The following is a 20324-nucleotide window of genomic DNA, read 5'->3' as shown; positions in this document are numbered from 1 at the left end:
GCCCCTTCCGCTACGTAAGCAAACCTGCGGTCGTTGAGTGCGTGAAGTGTCCATCATTACACACTTCATTTTAGCGGCTGAATGAGTGCATCATCCGGGTAATTAAAGTGCACTTATCATTTTTAGAGTTTTCAGTGTGAACACACTACTTACACTATTTATACTACAAAATAGCGTAGAATAGTGCATAAGTATGCGATTTGGGACGCAGCTATTGAAGCTCCAATTGATTTTACAAGAGAGAATTTAAAGACCTACAAGTCCTTGGATGCTTACATTTACATTTAGTCATTTAGCAGACGCTTTTATCCAAAGCGACTTACAAATGAGGACAAGGAAGCAATTTACACCACTAAGAGCAACAATGAATAAGTACTAAAGGCAAGTTTCAGGTCTGTAAAGTCTAAGAAGGGAAGTGTTAGTAATTTTTTTTTTTTTTTTTTTTTTTTTTTTTTTTTTGTACAGTTAGTGTGATATTCAAATAGGCAATTGCAGATTAGGAAGTGAAGTGGAGACTAAATAGTTGAGTTTTTAGTCGTTTCTTGAAAATAGCGAGTGACTCTGCTGTTCTGATGCAGTTAGGGAGTTCATTCCACCAACTGGGCAGATTGAGCGTGAGCGTTCGCGAAAGTGATTTTTTTCCTCTTTGGGATGGAACCACGAGGCGACGTTCATTCACAGAACGCAAGTTTCTGGAGGGCACATAGATCTGCAGAAGTGAGTGCAGATAAGAAGGTGCTAGGCCAGAAGTCACTTTGTAGGCAAACATCAGAGTTTTGAATTTGATGCGAGCAGCAACTGGCAGCCAGTGCAAACGGACTAGCAGCGGAGTGACATGTGCTCGTTTAGGTTCATTGAAGACAACTCGTGCTGCTGCATTCTGGAGCAGTTGAAGAGGCTTGATAGAGTTAGCTGGAAGCCCAGCTAGTAGAGAGTTGCAGTAATCCAGTTTGGAGAGAACAAGAGCTTGAACAAGGAGTTGAGCTGCATGTTCCGATAAGAAGGGTCGGATCTTTCTGATGTTATAGAGTGCAAATCTGCACGATCGAGCAGTTCTAGAAATGTGGTCAGAGAAGTTTAGTTGGTCATCAATCGTTACTCCAAGGCTTTTCACCATTTTGGATGCAGTAATGGTTGCCCCATCCATCTGGATTGAAAAGTTATGGTGTAGAGTCGGGTTGGCAGAAACTACAAGCATTTCCGTTTTTGCGAGGTTCAGCTGAAGATGATGATCTTTCATCCAGTGTGAAATATCCAACAGGCAGGCTGAGATACGAGCTGGAACCGAGGGATCATCAGGATGAAAAGAGAGGTATAGCTGGGTATCATCAGCATAGCAGTGGTAGGAGAATCCATGTCTCTGGATGACTGGTCCTAGAGAGGATGTGTAGATGGAGAAGAGAAGTGGCCCAAGAACAGAGCCTTGAGGTACCCCAGTGTTTAGATGCTGTAGGTTGGACACCTCTCCCCTCCAAGACACCCTGAATGACCTGTCAGAGAGGTAAGATCTGAACCATTGTATAACAGTGCCCGCAACGCCCAGTGACTCAAGCGTAGATAGCAGGATCTGGTGGTTGACAGTGTCAAAAGCAGCTGACAAGTCCAGCAAAATGAGGACTGATGATTTAGAGTCTGCTTTAGCCAGTCTGAGATCCTCCACGACCGAGAGCAGGGCAGTCTCAGTTGAGTGGCCTTTCTTAAAGCCGGATTGCTTGTTGTCCATGAGATTGTTTTGAGTAAGAAAGTCCAGGACTTGATTGAACACTACTTTCTCCAGAATCTTGGCCATGAATGGAAGCAGGGATACTGGTCTGTAGTTTTCAAGTAGCGTATGGTCCAGGTTGGGTTTCTTTAGCAGTGGGGTTACCCTAGCCTGCTTAAATGTAGTGGGGAATAAACCAGAGTCAAGAGATGTGTTAATTATGTGAGTCAGTGTTGGTATGACTGCAGGAGAGATGGCTTGCAAGAGATGAGAGGGAATGGGATCGAGTGGACAGGTGGTAGCATGGCTAGATAGCACAAGTTTGGACACCTCAGACTCAGAGAGCTGAGAAAAAGAGGTGAGTGTGTGTGGTGTTGGTGTTGTATCTTGCGTATTTGTTGTAGGTGCAGCAAATTGAGCACTGATTTTTGCAGTTTTGGTGCAGAAGAATGTAGCAAAGTCATCAGTAGTAAGTGTGGAGGATGTGGGTGGAGGAGGAGGATAGAGGAGGGAGGAAAATGTTTTAAAAAGTAGGCGAGGATTAGTGGCATTGTTGATTTTCAGACGGTAATACGTCTGCTTTGCAGAAGTAACCTCAGCTGAGAAAGAGGACAGAAGAGTTTGGTATGTTAAGAGATGTGCAGGATTTTTAGTTTTCCGCCAAATTCTCTCCGCAGCCCGAAGTTTTGAGCGATGCTCACGGAGAGCATCCGAGAGCCAGGGTGCAGGAGGACTGGCACGGGCTGGCCTGGATGCAAGAGGACATAATCGGTCTAGACATGATGCTAGTGTGGAGCAGAGTGTATTAGTGGCACTGTTCGAATCAAGTGCAGTGAGTTTGCGAGATGGAGGAAGAGAGTCTGAAACAATGGTGGATAGTCTATTGGGTGAGAGAGATCGTAGGTTTCTGCGAAAGGTAACCAGTGTAGGAGTGTGTGGCGGCTCAGGAGTAATGTGGATGTTGAGAGACAGAAGGAAATGATCAGATATTTGTAGTGGAGTTACTATTGTTTGATCAGTGAAGCAGTGTCGTGTGTAAATAAGGTCTAGCTGATTACCTGATTTGTGGGTAGCAGAAGTAGGTGCTCTTTTTAGGTCAAAAGAGGCAAGCAAAGTCTGAAAGTCTGCAGCTTGCGGTTTGTCAACGTAAATGTTGAAGTCACCTAGCACCAATAAGGGAGTGGCAAAATTAGAAAAAGATGAGAGAAGAACATCCAGTTCATCTAGGAAGTGACCTAATTTACCTGGTGGGCGGTAGATGACAACCACATTTATGTAGAAGGGGTGGATAATGGTGACTGCATGGAATTCAAAGGAGCTGATTGTTGGCAGGGACGGTATCAGAGTAAATTTCCATTCTTTGGAAATTAGTAGTCCAGTCCCACCCCCTCTCCCTGTCTGACGAGGAGTGTGGGAAAAAGAGAAATTAGCAGAAAGAGTAGCATGTGTAGCAGTGTCCTCCGGCCTCAACCAGGTCTCAGTTAGAGCCATGAGATTATAGTCAGAATATGTAGCTATGGAGGTAATAAAATCAGCCTTGTTAACAGCTGATTGACAATTCCAGAGGCCCACGGAGAGAGAGAGTTGTGAAATAGTAGATACATGTATTGAACGAAGGTTGTGAGGATTACGCCTGCAGCGCACCTCCCGTGTTTTGCGAGTGTTAGTAACAACAGGAATTAGAAAACACATAATAAAAGTGCACTGACAACAAAAAAAAAAAAAAAAAAAAAAAAAAAATAAGTGTAAAGTAAAACAATACAGTAAAGTACTCAAGTGCTTTGTCGGTGTCTTTGCTCGGTGGAGTCGCGCAGGTAGAGTCGATGGTCTTTACCCTCGTCGGTCTTCACACGAGGCGGTCTTCACACGAGGCTGCCGCGACCGCTGCCGCGGTGAACTAGTTGTTTATATAACCCCAAAGCACTAGCTGATTGAATTCAGCTGGACACGCCTCGAGAGTCAAAACAAGGGCCGAAACTGAGGCGGACGACGCGAAACCGCGTTTGCGTTCGCTACACAAGCTCTTATAGTAACCAAGGAAACAGTGGCTAAACAACTTCTAGTATTATACACAACTGAAAGCAAGTTTAAATGTCCTACAACTTTACACAAACAGCTGGAAACAAGTCCTCAAACCATACACAACAACTGAAACAAATCTTAAATGTACTTACAGGCTGCTGGTCTAGATGCTGATAAAGTGCTTCTCCTGCCGACTAATGCTAGCGTGCTCGCTATATAGTGGTTACCTGGCGTTTGGACACGCCTCCCGAGTCAAAACAAGGGCCGAAACTGAGGCGGACGACGCGAAACCGCGTTTGCGTTCGCTACACAAGCTCTTATAGTAACCAAGGAAACAGTGGCTAAACAACTTCTAGTATTATACACAACTGAAAGCAAGTTTAAATGTCCTACAACTTTACACAAACAGCTGGAAACAAGTCCTCAAACCATACACAACAACTGAAACAAATCTTAAATGTACTTACAGGCTGCTGGTCTAGATGCTGATAAAGTGCTTCTCCTGCCGACTAATGCTAGCGTGCTCGCTATATAGTGGTTACCTGGCGTTTGGACACGCCTCCCGAGTCAAAACAAGGGCCGAAACTGAGGCGGACGACGCGAAACCGCGTTTGCGTTCGCTACACAAGCTCTTATAGTAACCAAGGAAACAGTGGCTAAACAACTTCTAGTATTATACACAACTGAAAGCAAGTTTAAATGTCCTACAACTTTACACAAACAGCTGGAAACAAGTCCTCAAACCATACACAACAACTGAAACAAATCTTAAATGTACTTACAGGCTGCTGGTCTAGATGCTGATAAAGTGCTTCTCCTGCCGACTAATGCTAGCGTGCTCGCTATATAGTGGTTACCTGGCGTTTGGACACGCCTCCCGAGTCAAAACAAGGGCCGAAACTGAGGCGGACGACGCGAAACCGCGTTTGCGTTCGCTACACAAGCTCTTATAGTAACCAAGGAAACAGTGGCTAAACAACTTCTAGTATTATACACAACTGAAAGCAAGTTTAAATGTCCTACAACTTTACACAAACAGCTGGAAACAAGTCCTCAAACCATACACAACAACTGAAACAAATCTTAAATGTACTTACAGGCTGCTGGTCTAGGTGCTGATAAAGTGCTTCTCCTGCCGACTAATGCTAGCGTGCTCGCTATATAGTGGTTACCTGGCGTTTGGACACGCCTCCCGAGTCAAAACAAGGGCCGAAACTGAGGCGGACGACGCGAAACCGCGTTTGCGTTCGCTACACAAGCTCTTATAGTAACCAAGGAAACAGTGGCTAAACAACTTCTAGTATTATACACAACTGAAAGCAAGTTTAAATGTCCTACAACTTTACACAAACAGCTGGAAACAAGTCCTCAAACCATACACAACAACTGAAACAAATCTTAAATGTACTTACAGGCTGCTGGTCTAGGTGCTGATAAAGTGCTTCTCCTGCCGACTAATGCTAGCGTGCTCGCTATATAGTGGTTACCTGGCGTTTGGACACGCCTCCCGAGTCAAAACAAGGGCCGAAACTGAGGCGGACGACGCGAAACCGCGTTTGCGTTCGCTACACAAGCTCTTATAGTAACCAAGGAAACAGTGGCTAAACAACTTCTAGTATTATACACAACTGAAAGCAAGTTTAAATGTCCTACAACTTTACACAAACAGCTGGAAACAAGTCCTCAAACCATACACAACAACTGAAACAAATCTTAAATGTACTTACAGGCTGCTGGTCTAGATGCTGATAAAGTGCTTCTCCTGCCGACTAATGCTAGCGTGCTCGCTATATAGTGGTTACCTGGCGTTTGGACACGCCTCCCGAGTCAAAACAAGGGCCGAAACTGAGGCGGACGACGCGAAACCGCGTTTGCGTTCGCTACACAAGCTCTTATAGTAACCAAGGAAACAGTGGCTAAACAACTTCTAGTATTATACACAACTGAAAGCAAGTTTAAATGTCCTACAACTTTACACAAACAGCTGGAAACAAGTCCTCAAACCATACACAACAACTGAAACAAATCTTAAATGTACTTACAGGCTGCTGGTCTAGATGCTGATAAAGTGCTTCTCCTGCCGACTAATGCTAGCGTGCTCGCTATATAGTGGTTACCTGGCGTTTGGACACGCCTCCCGAGTCAAAACAAGGGCCGAAACTGAGGCGGACGACGCGAAACCGCGTTTGCGTTCGCTACACAAGCTCTTATAGTAACCAAGGAAACAGTGGCTAAACAACTTCTAGTATTATACACAACTGAAAGCAAGTTTAAATGTCCTACAACTTTACACAAACAGCTGGAAACAAGTCCTCAAACCATACACAACAACTGAAACAAATCTTAAATGTACTTACAGGCTGCTGGTCTAGATGCTGATAAAGTGCTTCTCCTGCCGACTAATGCTAGCGTGCTCGCTATATAGTGGTTACCTGGCGTTTGGACACGCCTCCCGAGTCAAAACAAGGGCCGAAACTGAGGCGGACGACGCGAAACCGCGTTTGCGTTCGCTACACAAGCTCTTATAGTAACCAAGGAAACAGTGGCTAAACAACTTCTAGTATTATACACAACTGAAAGCAAGTTTAAATGTCCTACAACTTTACACAAACAGCTGGAAACAAGTCCTCAAACCATACACAACAACTGAAACAAATCTTAAATGTACTTACAGGCTGCTGGTCTAGATGCTGATAAAGTGCTTCTCCTGCCGACTAATGCTAGCGTGCTCGCTATATAGTGGTTACCTGGCGTTTGGACACGCCTCCCGAGTCAAAACAAGGGCCGAAACTGAGGCGGACGACGCGAAACCGCGTTTGCGTTCGCTACACAAGCTCTTATAGTAACCAAGGAAACAGTGGCTAAACAACTTCTAGTATTATACACAACTGAAAGCAAGTTTAAATGTCCTACAACTTTACACAAACAGCTGGAAACAAGTCCTCAAACCATACACAACAACTGAAACAAATCTTAAATGTACTTACAGGCTGCTGGTCTAGATGCTGATAAAGTGCTTCTCCTGCCGACTAATGCTAGCGTGCTCGCTATATAGTGGTTACCTGGCGTTTGGACACGCCTCCCGAGTCAAAACAAGGGCCGAAACTGAGGCGGACGACGCGAAACCGCGTTTGCGTTCGCTACACAAGCTCTTATAGTAACCAAGGAAACAGTGGCTAAACAACTTCTAGTATTATACACAAGTTTGCTTACAAGTTTGTTCTGTGTGGTCATGTGCAAGATATAATGTTCCAGGATTACCAGATTTAAAACTTTGTAGTGCTAAAAACCAAGGTTCTGCCTAGCCAAAGACAAGGAAAGAAGACAGAGCTACTGTATACAAGGCCTGGGTAATCATCAACAAGCAGAACAACTCAAGTGGTGCTCGCTGCAGAGCCATTTGAGGAGAGCTGAGCTCCAGCGAGGGGGAGCTTAAGCTTGAGCTCCACCTTTTTTGCACTTCTTCTACGAGTGATGTCACTGGGGGTAGGGTTAGGGGTGGGGTTGGTGTACGCATTAAAACAGCTTACAGGAGGAGGAGCGACAGCTCATGCTCCCCCTCGCTGGAGCTCAGCTCTCCTCAAATGGCTCTGCAGCGAGCACCCTCTCGAACAACTTCATTCTGATAGCAAACAGCACCTGTATGGCAGGGTGTGTGAACTTAGATTTATACATTTCACTCTTAGCATTCAGTCTGCGCAGTTTAATTAACCACATTTCACTGTTTTTGCTGAAATCATTATTGCAATCAGAAACGAGTGATGTGTATGATTCAGCATAGCGTGAACTTACCTGATTCAAAATAAGAACTGCAGAGTCCAGCATTTTTAATTAGGTCCTCACTCTATTCAGCTCTTATGATTGCTGTTAGCCAAATGCGGTTTAACGATTTTGGCATCCTACCGCACAACACAACATGTTTACAACTGGTCTGTTTTTGCAACCGTTATGCGCGGTTGAACCCATTGTGACGTCATGTGTGTTAGAGATCTGCGCGGGACTAAATTTTGAATCCTGCTCCCGCCCGCACCCGCCAGGTTTTAGCCCGAACCCGACCGCTCCCGCTTATATTAAGCATTTGTTGTCCTGCTGCCCGATCCCCTGTTTCTACCCGCCGCGCCCGATCCCACTAAAGAGCGGAGGGGGAGAACAAAACTGAAAATCACCCAACTATACAGTTCATACAGCCTATAACAAGCTGTCTGTATAAACACACACACACACAGCACTAAGCACAGACACACCGACAAAGCTCTCTCTCTCTCATTCGTGCGCGCCCACTAACACACACACATAAGCACCAAGCACACATACAGGCAAAGCTCTCTTCTCTCTCTCTCTCTCTCATTCGCGCGCGCACACACTAACACACACACACACACATACATAAGCACCAAGCACACACACATGCAAAACTCTCTCTTATTCGCGCGCGCACACACACATTTCTCATTCGCGCGTGCGCACACATATACACACACACACACACACACACAGCAACAAACAAGCTAAACACAGCATCGCACTATTTCATTTACACACATACATACGCGTGCTCGCTCAGGAGTCGGGAGCGATATTGCTAGACAGCCCCCTCCCGTCCCAAATTAAACACGTTACCGACCGCTCCCGTGATTTATTCGGAAATTTCTTCCCGCGCCGCAGAAATCGGTTTGGGGACAGCTGCGGGAATGCAGACTCTAATGTGTGTCGTGCTGTATATATGTGAATATTTCACTAGCTTCAGACGGCCAGTCCTCCACTGCACCTTGCACCCACATTCATTTCAAAACAGCACTACCCTGTACCAAAATGGCAGCTCTATTGACACATATCTTCCAATAGACAACAACAGCGTAGGTGACATCCCTTGTATATATCTATGGCTTTGTAGGCATCAGTTATTCATCTAAGTTTACACCCAAGCATTTGAGGTATTTAAATGGCACCCGAATGACCCATCAGCCACAATTTATGGTTTTTAATAGATGCAGTGTTGACAAAACAGATCGACGGTGCTTGCTGTCATCAACATGAAACACCACGATGAAGCACTTAATGTCATCCTATCTCGATTTTTCACACCCACGATTCATTAATCATAACACTGCCCAAATCGGCGCCAAATTCTTTTCATTTTGATTCACTGTAATTTTTTTATGAAACCTACACAAGAGGTATGAAAGCATATGAGTCAGGATCTACTGTTTGATCCGCCCTGCAGTGAAATAAAGCACATCCAGATCTGATCTGACATTTATCTGCCCTGTCAAATGATTGAGCAACTGAAGACATCCAGACATGCAGATCTTCCACAAAAACAGCGATCTGTGTTCAAGCATGCCACAAAAAACACTAAAAGACCTCTTTATCAGCACATCTGGAGGAAATCTTTTGGATAAAATGTCTCTAATGGGGACCTATAATGGAAATATTCCTTTTTAATAGAGGTTTGAACCTATACTGGTCTCACGGTTTGGTTCGGTTATGATTATCATGCCTTCGATTCGGTTCAATTTGATATCTCGGATTGACGATGCTTTCCATATACAGTGTTATATATTAGGGGGGAGGCTATAACAAGCTGCCTGTATAAACACACAGACACACAGCACCACACTTTCTCTCATTCAAACACATACACAAACATTGACAGTACCAAACAAACACACACACGCACTTAAGCCCTCGCAACAGGGAGAGCTCGCGCTGAGTGGAGCAGAAAAACGAAAAAAAACGAAAAAAAATAAGCACTTTTCCGACGGTCCCTTACTGGGAGCTCTCCCGGCTAAACACATATTGCGAGGGCTTAAACGGAGCAGTGCTTGTAATGTCGAGCGAAAAAAAAAGAAAGACAGCTGTGAAACATAACTAGCTTTGTCTTTTTGTAGGAAATACACTTTAGATCTTTTTAGGGTAAGAGTTTTTTTGAGTTAATGCCGTCTATAACTGAATGTGTGTCAGGAAAATCGAAAACAAAACCAACTGAACCGTGCTCCTTTCTGGCGCCCCCCTGGATGTACAGCGCCCTTAGCATTTGCCTATGGTGCCTATGCCACGGACCGGCCCTGAGTTGGCTGAGTGTTGTAAATACCCGTACTCACCTCCCTCGCGACAGAGCGCATAGGAGATAAATGACGTCAGTGCATAATAACCGGTTATGATTATTACTGAACCAATACCTTATTGTCCGCGTCTGCATCGCGGTGCAACGAAGAAACAATTAATTTTGACACCTCTACTTTTTAAAGAGGTTTAAACACAGTTGTGTGGCAACAATCTGTGAATATAAGCAGCTTCTAATGGTAAAAACTGCTTGATTTTATTTTTTATAACCACACTTGATATTCAAGAGTTCACACTAAGCTGATAATCAATAAAGCGTATTTGGCATGCTGTCCCGTGAGAGAGCCCTGAGCTCATAATATCCTCGAGCCTGGGGCTCCCTCCCTTTAGAAGGGCGAGAGGGGAGTTCGAGCTCAGGTAGGTTTCGAGAACTCCCCTGCTTGTCTCCGTGTGAGCAGTGTAAACTAAGGTTGTCTTGGGTGATAATTTGGTTTAGTCGATTGGCTATGGTTTGTGTTTTTTGGCCAGTGGGAGGAAACCGGGGAACCCGGGGGAAACCCACGCGACCACGGGGAGAACATGTAAACTCCACACAGAAACACCAACCAGCCCGATAGGAGGTTGGACCAGCGATGTTCTGGCTGTGAGGCAACAGTGCTAGCCCCTGGGCCATCGTGTCGCCCTATTGGAAAAAAGGGGTGGAAGGGGTGGAAGGGGGGGATCTTCAAGAGAAGATAACTGGAGTGAAAAACTCAGATTATTTATAATGCTTCGGTAATCATCTAATAGGGCAGATTACGGGCTAATGAGGAGCCAGCCGTGTTGATCATAAGCACATGATTCTCTCGAAATTAGTTTATAAATAAACCACACAAAACAGTCTGCGGAAACATTTTGATTGGCATTCTCCATTTGTTCATTAGAGAGGGAAAGCCATGCCCACTAGCGACCATCTCTCCCTCATTATCATAGGATAGTCTTGTTATTTAATCTGCCACTATGTAGGCATTTGCAAGCATTCATTCAGTCTTTTTTTTCTTCTTAGTCCCTAATTTATCAGGGGTCGCCACAACTGAAGGAACCGCCAACTATTCCAGCATATGTTCCATGCAGCGGATGCCCTTCCAGCCACAACCCAGTACTGGGAAACACCTTTACATTGTCACATTCACACACACAAACACACACTCATGCACAATGGCAGGGTGCGAAGTATACATTGACGATCAGAGAGAGGGGGGGTTTCAAGTTTTTCGAGAGGGGTCTGGATGCAGACCTGGTATCTGAGTATCTACTATCTGGTATCTACTATCTGAGCTGCATCCAATGCTTTTTAATGCGCTCACCTAACCCCGCCCCTAACCCTACCCGTCACAGTGACGTCACTCACTCCATTGATTGCATGTGTCTGACATTGCATCGCTGAGTGATGCAGTCTCAGCTTGCATCATAGAGGCTGCATCCAGATACTATTGAGTTTTTCGATTATGTTCTGTAATATACCAAAGTTACATATTTAGTTCAATTACACATCATTTTTCAATCAAACTTTTGTTTTGTTTTGAGGGATGTTGAGTGGTTCTCAGTGACATTCATGAAGTTAAATAAACGGTGACTGGTTTGCCTCCCTTCACCTATTAATGGATGACCATGAAAGACATGCACATATTTTTTTATTTTACTGTTTAACTTCCATGTGAGAATACAAACCATAGGGGAATTACCAACCTACAGTACATTTATCTACACTGAAATTTTTTTTTCAAAGATGATTCCTTGGATTTACTCAATTTTTTTACGTTAAGTGGTTCTAAACAATTTATTTGTGTTGAATTTAAACAAACAAATTAAGTTGAACATTATTAAACTTAGTTTGTTTGTTTAAATTCAACACAAATAAATTGTTTGCAACAGTTCTGCATGCAACACTTTTTTCAGTGTATGATGGGGAGTTTTCCCGGTGGTCAGTATGCAAATATATTTTTTTTAAATTATAATTTTACATCTCTTTTCTATATTTATAGATAATTGACCGCATGGCCATTGCTGACAAAGAGCACATGTTTGTGTGAATGGAAATGTATTATCCTCCCTACCTGTTAAACTTGATTTAATCCATGTCCTGAAATACCTCCTCTCCTGCTTTCACTTCTAATTCTGATGGAGGGAGCGATTCGTTTGTGAATGAATCTCCGTTATGAATGATTCATGTAAATCAGGTGTGACCAACCCTGTTCCTGGAGATCGACCTCCCTGCAGATTTCAGTTGCAACCCATATCAAATACACCTGCCTGTAATTATCCAATGCTGTTCAGGTCCTAATTAATTGGTTCAGGTGTGCTTGATCAGGGTTGGAGCTGAACTTTGCAGGAAGGTCGATCTCCGGGAACAGGGTTGAGCACCACTGATGTAAATCATTAATATCCCTGCGTCTCAATGTGCATATCCAACTTTCTGATTTAAATGGTATATAACATTTGTAATACTCAATAATTTAGAGTGCAAAGTAAGCACATTGAGGCGCAGGCACTGTATATTATCAGGCACCCTTTACTTACTTCACTTAGCCGACAATAATACAAGTTTCTGGCACCGCAGCGTCATCTTGTCATATTTAATTTACATTGCTTGCTAATTTTATTCAACACTAGCATAAGCCTAGAATTTAGAGCAAGTTGGTGCTACTAGTGAAGCGACTGGATTATCATCAATAACGTTGCTAGTGTGTTTATAAATGGTCTTTAAAGGTTGCATAAATTCAAAATTTATAATGTTTATTTTGCTAGCTCACATTGTTGTTCTTAAGGTGAATAATTAATCCGTGTAAGTTAATTTACTGAAAAAAATGTGTTAATTGTGGTAATCTTCAATCAAAGTCTGACCATTTGCTTCTGCGTTTAAAGTGGTGGTCCTTCTGTTGACATCAACCTGAGGGTTTCTATAGCAACTGCATATTAAAACACTCTCTTACCATCAGCAAAGACTATGGAATACACAAGGTGTGTCAGTTAGTTTTGAATGGAGAAAAGTGTATAGCTGCCAACTCTCATGCTTTTGGCGTGAAGTGTAACGGTCAATATGGTGAATGTCTAGCCTAGTACAGGAGCCAATCAGCTATCGCAATAGACTGACAATTCTCCAGGGGAAAAGCTCGAACCAGACATGTGCTTTTATAACAGTTTGAATGTCAACAAACGCGCTGGCTTGAAAATCTGTGCATTAAAAGAACACACTACACTTGAAAACAAACGTTTTTTAGTTTTGTAATATGTATGAAATGAACGCGAGGTACAGTCCATCCTGTCAAAGGCACATCACATGACAGCAACTGCACAAACGCCCACAAACTTGTAGACAAAGAGTCGCTGTCATTTCTGGAGGAGATTCCATCAAGACCAAGTTGTGCTCTATGATTGGAAGTACATCAACACTACAAACAAACAAACAAACAAACAAACAAACAAACAAACAAACAAACAAACAAACAAACAATAAATAAATAAATAAATAAATAAATAAATAAATCTCAGCAACTTCCAGTTCACACAGAATTCAAATGATAATAATAATAATAATAATATTTTATTTGTAAAGCACTTAAGGTAAAACCCACTGATCTATATAGAGAACATTCTATACAGATCAGTGGTAAAATCTTAAAGTGCTACAGAAAACAAACACGATGAAATAAAGCAAAAGAACAAGATAAAATCAGCTTGCAACAAAAACCCCAAAACCTAAAAAACTATTTAAACATTATCTAAACCTTATGTTTTAATGTATAAATTTATGTTGTAAGCTTTTTTTAAACCATCGGATGCTTATATAGCCCTCAAATACTCTGGAAGAGGAGGATAAAGCAAGGCTTTTGATCAAGGCTTTTGATCAACTGCGTGCAATTAAATGCACTTTGTTTGCACTTTATCAATTCTTGTGAAGTTTATTGTTTGTCACTGACGTTGTATAATAAAAAAATGTATAATTATCAGGCAATGAAAAGAATTAGAAACTGAAAAAAAAACAATAACTGAAAACAGTCAGAACTGTTTAATAATAATAGAATAATAATAATTAAATGGTCATTCAAATAATTCATAAAAGTTTTCATACAGTGACATGAAACAGCGTCCTCTGCTGTTTACCATTATATTAAAGGCTCAAATGCAACTTCTTTACGTCCTCGTTTAGGGGTAAAATGAGTTATTTGCACCTGTTTACACTGTTACAGCATGACTCCGTCCATGCTCCTAAAGCATAGACTGTAAAATATAAGCTATGTTTAGAAATGTACATAAGGATCAACTGAATCACTATTAACATATGGAAGATTTGGTGACGCCTGCTGGTCAAACTGTGTGAATGCACTGAAAACAGGCCACATTTGCATATACAGTATATATACGAATTTCTATATATAAATTCTAGTTCATAAAATGCAGTATGTCTTCATACTATTAAACATGAAGTGTCATTAAACTGCTAATTCAATAGGCTGCATCTTAATAAAGTTTGCTTAATCCAATCAAATAAGAAACTAGTAACTAAAATAATTTTTTTACGGTAGGAATTTCTTTAAAATGTCAAAAAGCAAATAAATAAATGATAATAGCATTGATGTGACGAAGAATCTTTACTGAATCACTTTGGGGGTTTGAATCAGTGACTCAGAGCGCGGTTCAAAACCCCAAAACAAATGACGGAGCTTGACGTCGTGGACTGAGTTAAAGTTGGTTTTCACATATTTGTTCATTTTAATGGTCTATATGTTGTTTACCACGCTACTTTGAATATTTGGTCTTTAAACGCGTGTAAGTATGACTTGAAAACAACATTAGCACTATTTAATTGTCTGTAAACAATGTTGTACTGTGTTCGTTGGCTGCTAATATGATATCACTATTTAGAATTTCTGACATTATTAAGAAGAAAGTCCTAATGTGCGTATATAAAAACAACTTTACCTCAGTCGAACCGTTAAATAAACTGTAAACAGCATTGATGTGACGAAGAATCTTCACTGAATCACTTTGGGGTTTTGAATCGTGCTCTGAATCACTGATTCAGGACGGAGCTTGACGTTTTTGTTTAGTGCTTTCTGTTTGAGGTAAATAATTTGGTTGTATATTCACACGTGTTCATTTTAGCAGTCCATATGTTGTTTACCACGCTACTTTGCATATTCGGCCTAAAACGCGTGTAAGTATGACTTCCAAACAACATTAGCAATGTTTAATGGACTGTAAACAATGTTGTACTTTGATAGTTGTTGGCTGCTAATATGATTTTACTCTTTAGACTTTATTATTTAATTAATTGAGTACAATTTTGAGCAGGTGTTTTGCATGAGATGCATATATTTAGTTTATATAATAAAGTAGTAAAAAAATACAATTATATTTTGAGCAGGTATTTTGCACGAGTTCTTAAAGTCACCAACAAATTAGCATGACATCAGTTTTAAATTAAATGGTAACATTTACATCTAATTGATTAATTATTTAAATATTTTGAAATGATTAAATTAATAAAATTATAATTCAAATTTTTATTTTAAGCAGGTGTTTTGCATGTATTGTATAAAAATATATTTATTAAATGCAATTATGAGCAGTGTAAGGTTCACCCAGTTGGCCCAATGCCGGTGTCCACTGGTGGATGAAGGTTCACTGCATGTTCGGCCTTTCCAGTGCACAATGTTGATCTATATTAAACTTAACTCATATCTGACTCCAATTATAGTATGAGGTGGTTTAGAACAGTGGTTCCCAACCTGGGGTCCGCGCCCCCCTAAGGGGGGCGCCAGAGTTCACAGGGGGGGCGCGGGAGAGGATAAGTATTGAGGTAGAAAAAGGCATAAAAATGCTCCACTATTATAAAGGACTTTGCAATTAATCGAAAATCCGATTTAGATTTCGGTTTCAAACGATTATAAAAAAGCATTAATCGAGATAAATGGTTATTGCATCCTATTTTGCCACGTTCAAGTTGTACACGTGTTGCTCTTAAAAGCGCGAAAGAGCTTATGTGTGTGCGCAGCACGATCACGCAGTCAGAAGCATGCGGCCGGTCATTCACTCTCATTCACACACTGACGAGCAGAGGAGCGCAGACATCTAAAGTCATCTTAACGTGAGCGATTTAATGGTCAAATAGGTGTCAAAACGCGGTGTTTAGTGATTATTAACATTAACCCTCATTTGTGTAATAAACAAAGGAGTTGAGGATCAAAAGACGTGAAAGAGAAACCATTAAAGAGACAGCGCGCTATAATCCTTCTGCCGCCTGTTTTTATCATTATTAAAAAAACATAACAAGAAAACCCTCGCTGGTCTTGACTGAAGGACTGCTGTAGCTAAAGTGTTTTTGTTACAGTGAAGATGCTTAAAGCACAGTTTGTTTCATATTTTTATTTTATTCTATTGTATTTATTTCTCTTTCCTTTGCAGGGTGGAAAATAACTATGTATACAGTTGAAGTCAGAATTATTAGCCCTCTTGAATATTAGCAAACCTTTTCCTGCCCAATTTCTGTTTCATGGAAAGAATATTTTATTAACTTATTTCTGAACATAATAGTTTTGATATCTCATTTCTAATTACTGAGATTTCTTTTTGTCTTTGCTATAATGACAGCATATAATATTTTACTAGATATTTTTCAAAATACAAGCATTTAGATTAAAGTGCAGTTCAAAGGCTTAATTAGAGTAATAAGGCAAGTCATTATAACGGTAGTTTATTCTGCAGACAATCAAAAATATATATTGCTTAAGGGGGCTAATAATATTGACCTTAAATTGGTTTCAAAATATTTAAACCTTTCTTTATTCAAGCTAAAATAAAACAAATAGAAGAAAAAATATTATAGGAAATACTGTTAAAACTCCTTGCTCTGTTAAGCATAATTTGGGAAATATTTATAAAAAAAAAAAAAATCTCAGGAGCGCTACTAATTTTGACTTTAACTGGCAATGGTTTTGAATAATTGTGATTACAATTATGACCAAAATAATCGTGATTATGATTTTTCCCAAAATCGAGTAGCCCTACTATTATATATGTATATTTAAGTACCAAAAAAAAAATCTAAACACATACTTAAAATTCCAACATAATAGTGAAAATAATTAAAATAAATAACTTTAAATAATTATTTAAATTTTGCTCACTCGCGCAATCTGCTTGTCAACGTGTCGTAAAGGCAAAATCAAAACAAAAATGGCAGACAAACGTAAATGCAGTGATTCTTCAGAGGCGAAGAAAAAGATTAGACAGTATGACAAAGCCTACCTAAATTTTAGTTTTATTGAAGGCCAAGACAAGTTAAAACTGATTAATTAATATTTTCTATACATATTACTATATATTAATATTACACAAAAACACACACACACACACACACACACACATATATATATATATATATATATATATATATATATATATATATATATATATATATATATATATATATACACAGTACATATGTGTGTGTGTGTGCGTGTGTATTTATATGGTGGGGGGGCTCCAATGTTTGTATATGTTCATGGGGGGGGCCCCAAAGAACCACTGGTTTGGGAACCACTGGTTTAGAATATTAATATATTTATCATCGTTTTATCTGACTCCAATCATAAAACATTAAGAAGATTATATCGATATGTAATTTAGATAAATGTTTGAACCTTTTGTCTTCACTAGTAACTATTACATCCGTTCATTCGGGTGCTCATGTCGCTCAGAGAAATCGCCTCGGCCAAAGGCGTCCCTCACGGTCACACTCCGGTCAGTCTTGAATATTAAACAGAAGTAATTGACTAATACTTTAGATGGCCGCTACCAGCGCGCTCGTTCTAAAATACTTTAGTTAGTCCCGCTTAGATGTACACCTTTGAGTTAAGACAATCATCATTTCTAATTAGAGGTTAGGGCATTAATATAAATGTACCCGACTACTGGACTCTATAGTAACTTTGGTTTTCACCAAGCCCATGGTTTCCCATATGAACTTAATTTAGAATAATATTACCTTCAAACAAAGGTCGGGTACCCAATCTAGGTTAGTCGTGCAACACCTTGTTGACCTAGACGGAAGTTATCGCCCTTTCCACCTAAGTACACATGAATCAATATCAAGAGTCAACCGGATCCCTAAAACACAATTAGTGTGCCCAATGCTCCATCTCAATTGGATTTTAGTCCGTCTACTGACCTGACGCAAGACGTGCGGAAACAAGGATACAGCGTAATCTACTTAAATTAATAATTACAGAGTGAGCAAAATATGGTCAAACATTACAATTTATTAGTCAGGTGAATGTATTATGCCAATTCAATCAGTCAATTCATAAATGATCAATACAAAACATCAAATTATCAAAGATAAATCCAAGATGAAAGATGCATACCTGACTTCAAAAATATACATAACTAGGAGCAGGCTCCATGTTATGGGCTGATCTGGTTAGGCAGAATCGCCCTGAGCCTTTCTCAAACCTTACCTTAAATAATCCAAGAATTCCCTCAAGGAAGGGGGTGTGTGTATAACAAAAGAGCTTTCACACTTGGTGCTGCCTGTGTAAAGTCACACCCTTCACAGTGGTTCAAAAGATGCCTGAAGTTATATATTTATTGTGTTGATGTCTGTTTCTGAGAGAATGAGACCATTGTACCAATCGCACTGAGACATTTCAAATGATATCAAACATGGTAGTTAAAGTCAGTTTGGTTAATCTAGAACATTCAATCATTGAAATGACCATATGCGTGAGATGGGGGGGATGAAGCTGAGTTTCAGCATACTCAGATGCAAATGCAGCAGGAACTGGTTTTTCCCGCATTCCCCCCTGCTGGGTTGTGGAGTCCATTGGCCCTGTTTTCAGCTCATGTTTTAAATTGTCAAAGACATCAAAAATATTTGTAATATTTCAATTCTTACAGCAGGTATTTTTCACGATCTGCATATTTAATAAAGTAACGTTAGTTTTAAATTAAGCTGTAATATTTAATATCATTTGACTAATTATTCATTTATTCATTTTCTTGTCGGCTTAGTCCCTTTATTAATACAGGGTCGCCACAGCGGAATGAACCGCCAACTTATTCAGCACGTTTTTACGCAGCGGATGCCCTTCCAGCCACAACCCATCTCTGGGAAACATTCACACACATACTCATACACTACGGACAATTTAGCCTACCCAATTCACCTGTACCGTATGTCTTTGGACTGTGAAACCAGAGCACCTGGAGGAAACCCACGCAAACACCGAGAGAACATGCAAACTCCACACAGAAACGCCAACTGTGCCACTGCTTCGCCCTTGACTAACTATTAAAATAAAATATTGATCAAGTGTTTTGCTTGAGATGCATATTTAATATATTTAAAAAGTAATAGAAAATCTAGATCATATCATATATGAATTTGAGCTGATATTTGAGCTTTTGGATATTCAATAAAGTAGTATCAAATTAGCATAATATTATGATAACAATACCAATATATTACAAAGATACAAAAGGAAAAATATCTGTTGAATCAAATTTTGAACAGGTGTTTTGCATGAGATGCATATTTAATAAAATATCAAGAAATAATCTTAACTTTAGTTGTAAATTAAGCTGTGATATTTAATTGGTATTTCATATTTATTAAATTGTTGAACAGGTGTTTAGCTTATGATGCATATTTTATGTATTAAAAAAAAAAATACAGATAAATATCAAAATATTTATTCAATGCAGTTTTTAGCAAGTGTTTATATTCAATAAGTGGCCATAAATCACCATAATATAAGTTATGGTGTGATATTTAACTGACCACGTATTAAAATATAAAAATGTTTATAAAATCAAACAGGTGTTTTGCATGCAAAGTCAGCTTGTGACATTGAATAGAAAAATCATATTATTTTCTCCAGTGATCATGGCTGTGTGTGTGGTCTACAGGATGGCACAGATAGCCGACTGCTCCTCTCTCCTGTGGACAGTATTGGGGTGAGACCAGCCGCTCCTTCTGGCTCTGCTGCTGGAGGAAGCGATGTGTGTCCTGGTGCCTCCACGCTTCTGCTGTTCAGTTCAAGCTGTGATATTTAATAGGTGTTTGACTAATTATTCAAATATAACATTTTTAAAATTTTGAACAGGTGTTTTGCATGAAATCAATATTTAATAAAATAACAAGAAATTATCATAACTTTAGTTTTATATTAAGCTGTCATCTTTAATAGATGTTTCACTAATCATTAAAATATAAAAATATTTATTAAATAAAAAAGTTGAACAGGGGTTTTGCATGATATGCATATTTGATGAAGTAGTAAAATCAGCAAAATAATAGTTTTAAATAAGCTGTGATGTTTAATTCATTAATTATTTAAATATTTATTGAATTCAATGTGGAACAGGTGTTTTGCATAATATGCATAGTTAATAAAGTAGTAAAATTAGCATACCCTAAGTTTTAATTTAAGTTGTGATGTTTATTATGTATTTTACTAGTTATTAAAAATGTACAAATATTATATAAAAA

General features: G+C 39.8%; 1 protein-coding gene and 1 long non-coding RNA gene across 2 annotated transcripts in view; one reads left to right on the top strand and one right to left on the bottom strand.

The window, feature by feature from the left end:
- The window catches only part of LOC147846549 (uncharacterized), a 1651758-nt gene that overhangs the window by 911297 nt on the left and 720137 nt on the right, over positions 1 to 20324 (top strand). The gene's annotated exons all lie outside the window — the stretch shown is intronic.
- LOC147846560 (uncharacterized) lies at positions 273 to 6927 on the bottom strand. The gene is made up of 2 exons (XM_087241431.1): positions 2947 to 6927; positions 273 to 2865 (listed from the first exon to the last, which is right to left on the bottom strand). Exons 1-2 carry the CDS (start codon positions 3392 to 3394, stop codon positions 497 to 499), a joined length of 2817 nt encoding a protein of 938 aa, XP_087097557.1. The 5' UTR covers positions 3395 to 6927; the 3' UTR covers positions 273 to 496.

Source organism: Danio rerio, chromosome 2 (assembly GCF_052040795.2).
Source record: "Danio rerio strain M-AB ecotype USA chromosome 2, GRCz13ab, whole genome shotgun sequence".
NCBI lineage: Eukaryota > Metazoa > Chordata > Actinopteri > Cypriniformes > Danionidae > Danio > Danio rerio.
Note: the sequence above shows the minus strand (reverse complement) of the source record. Positions and strands in the feature narration are given on the sequence as shown.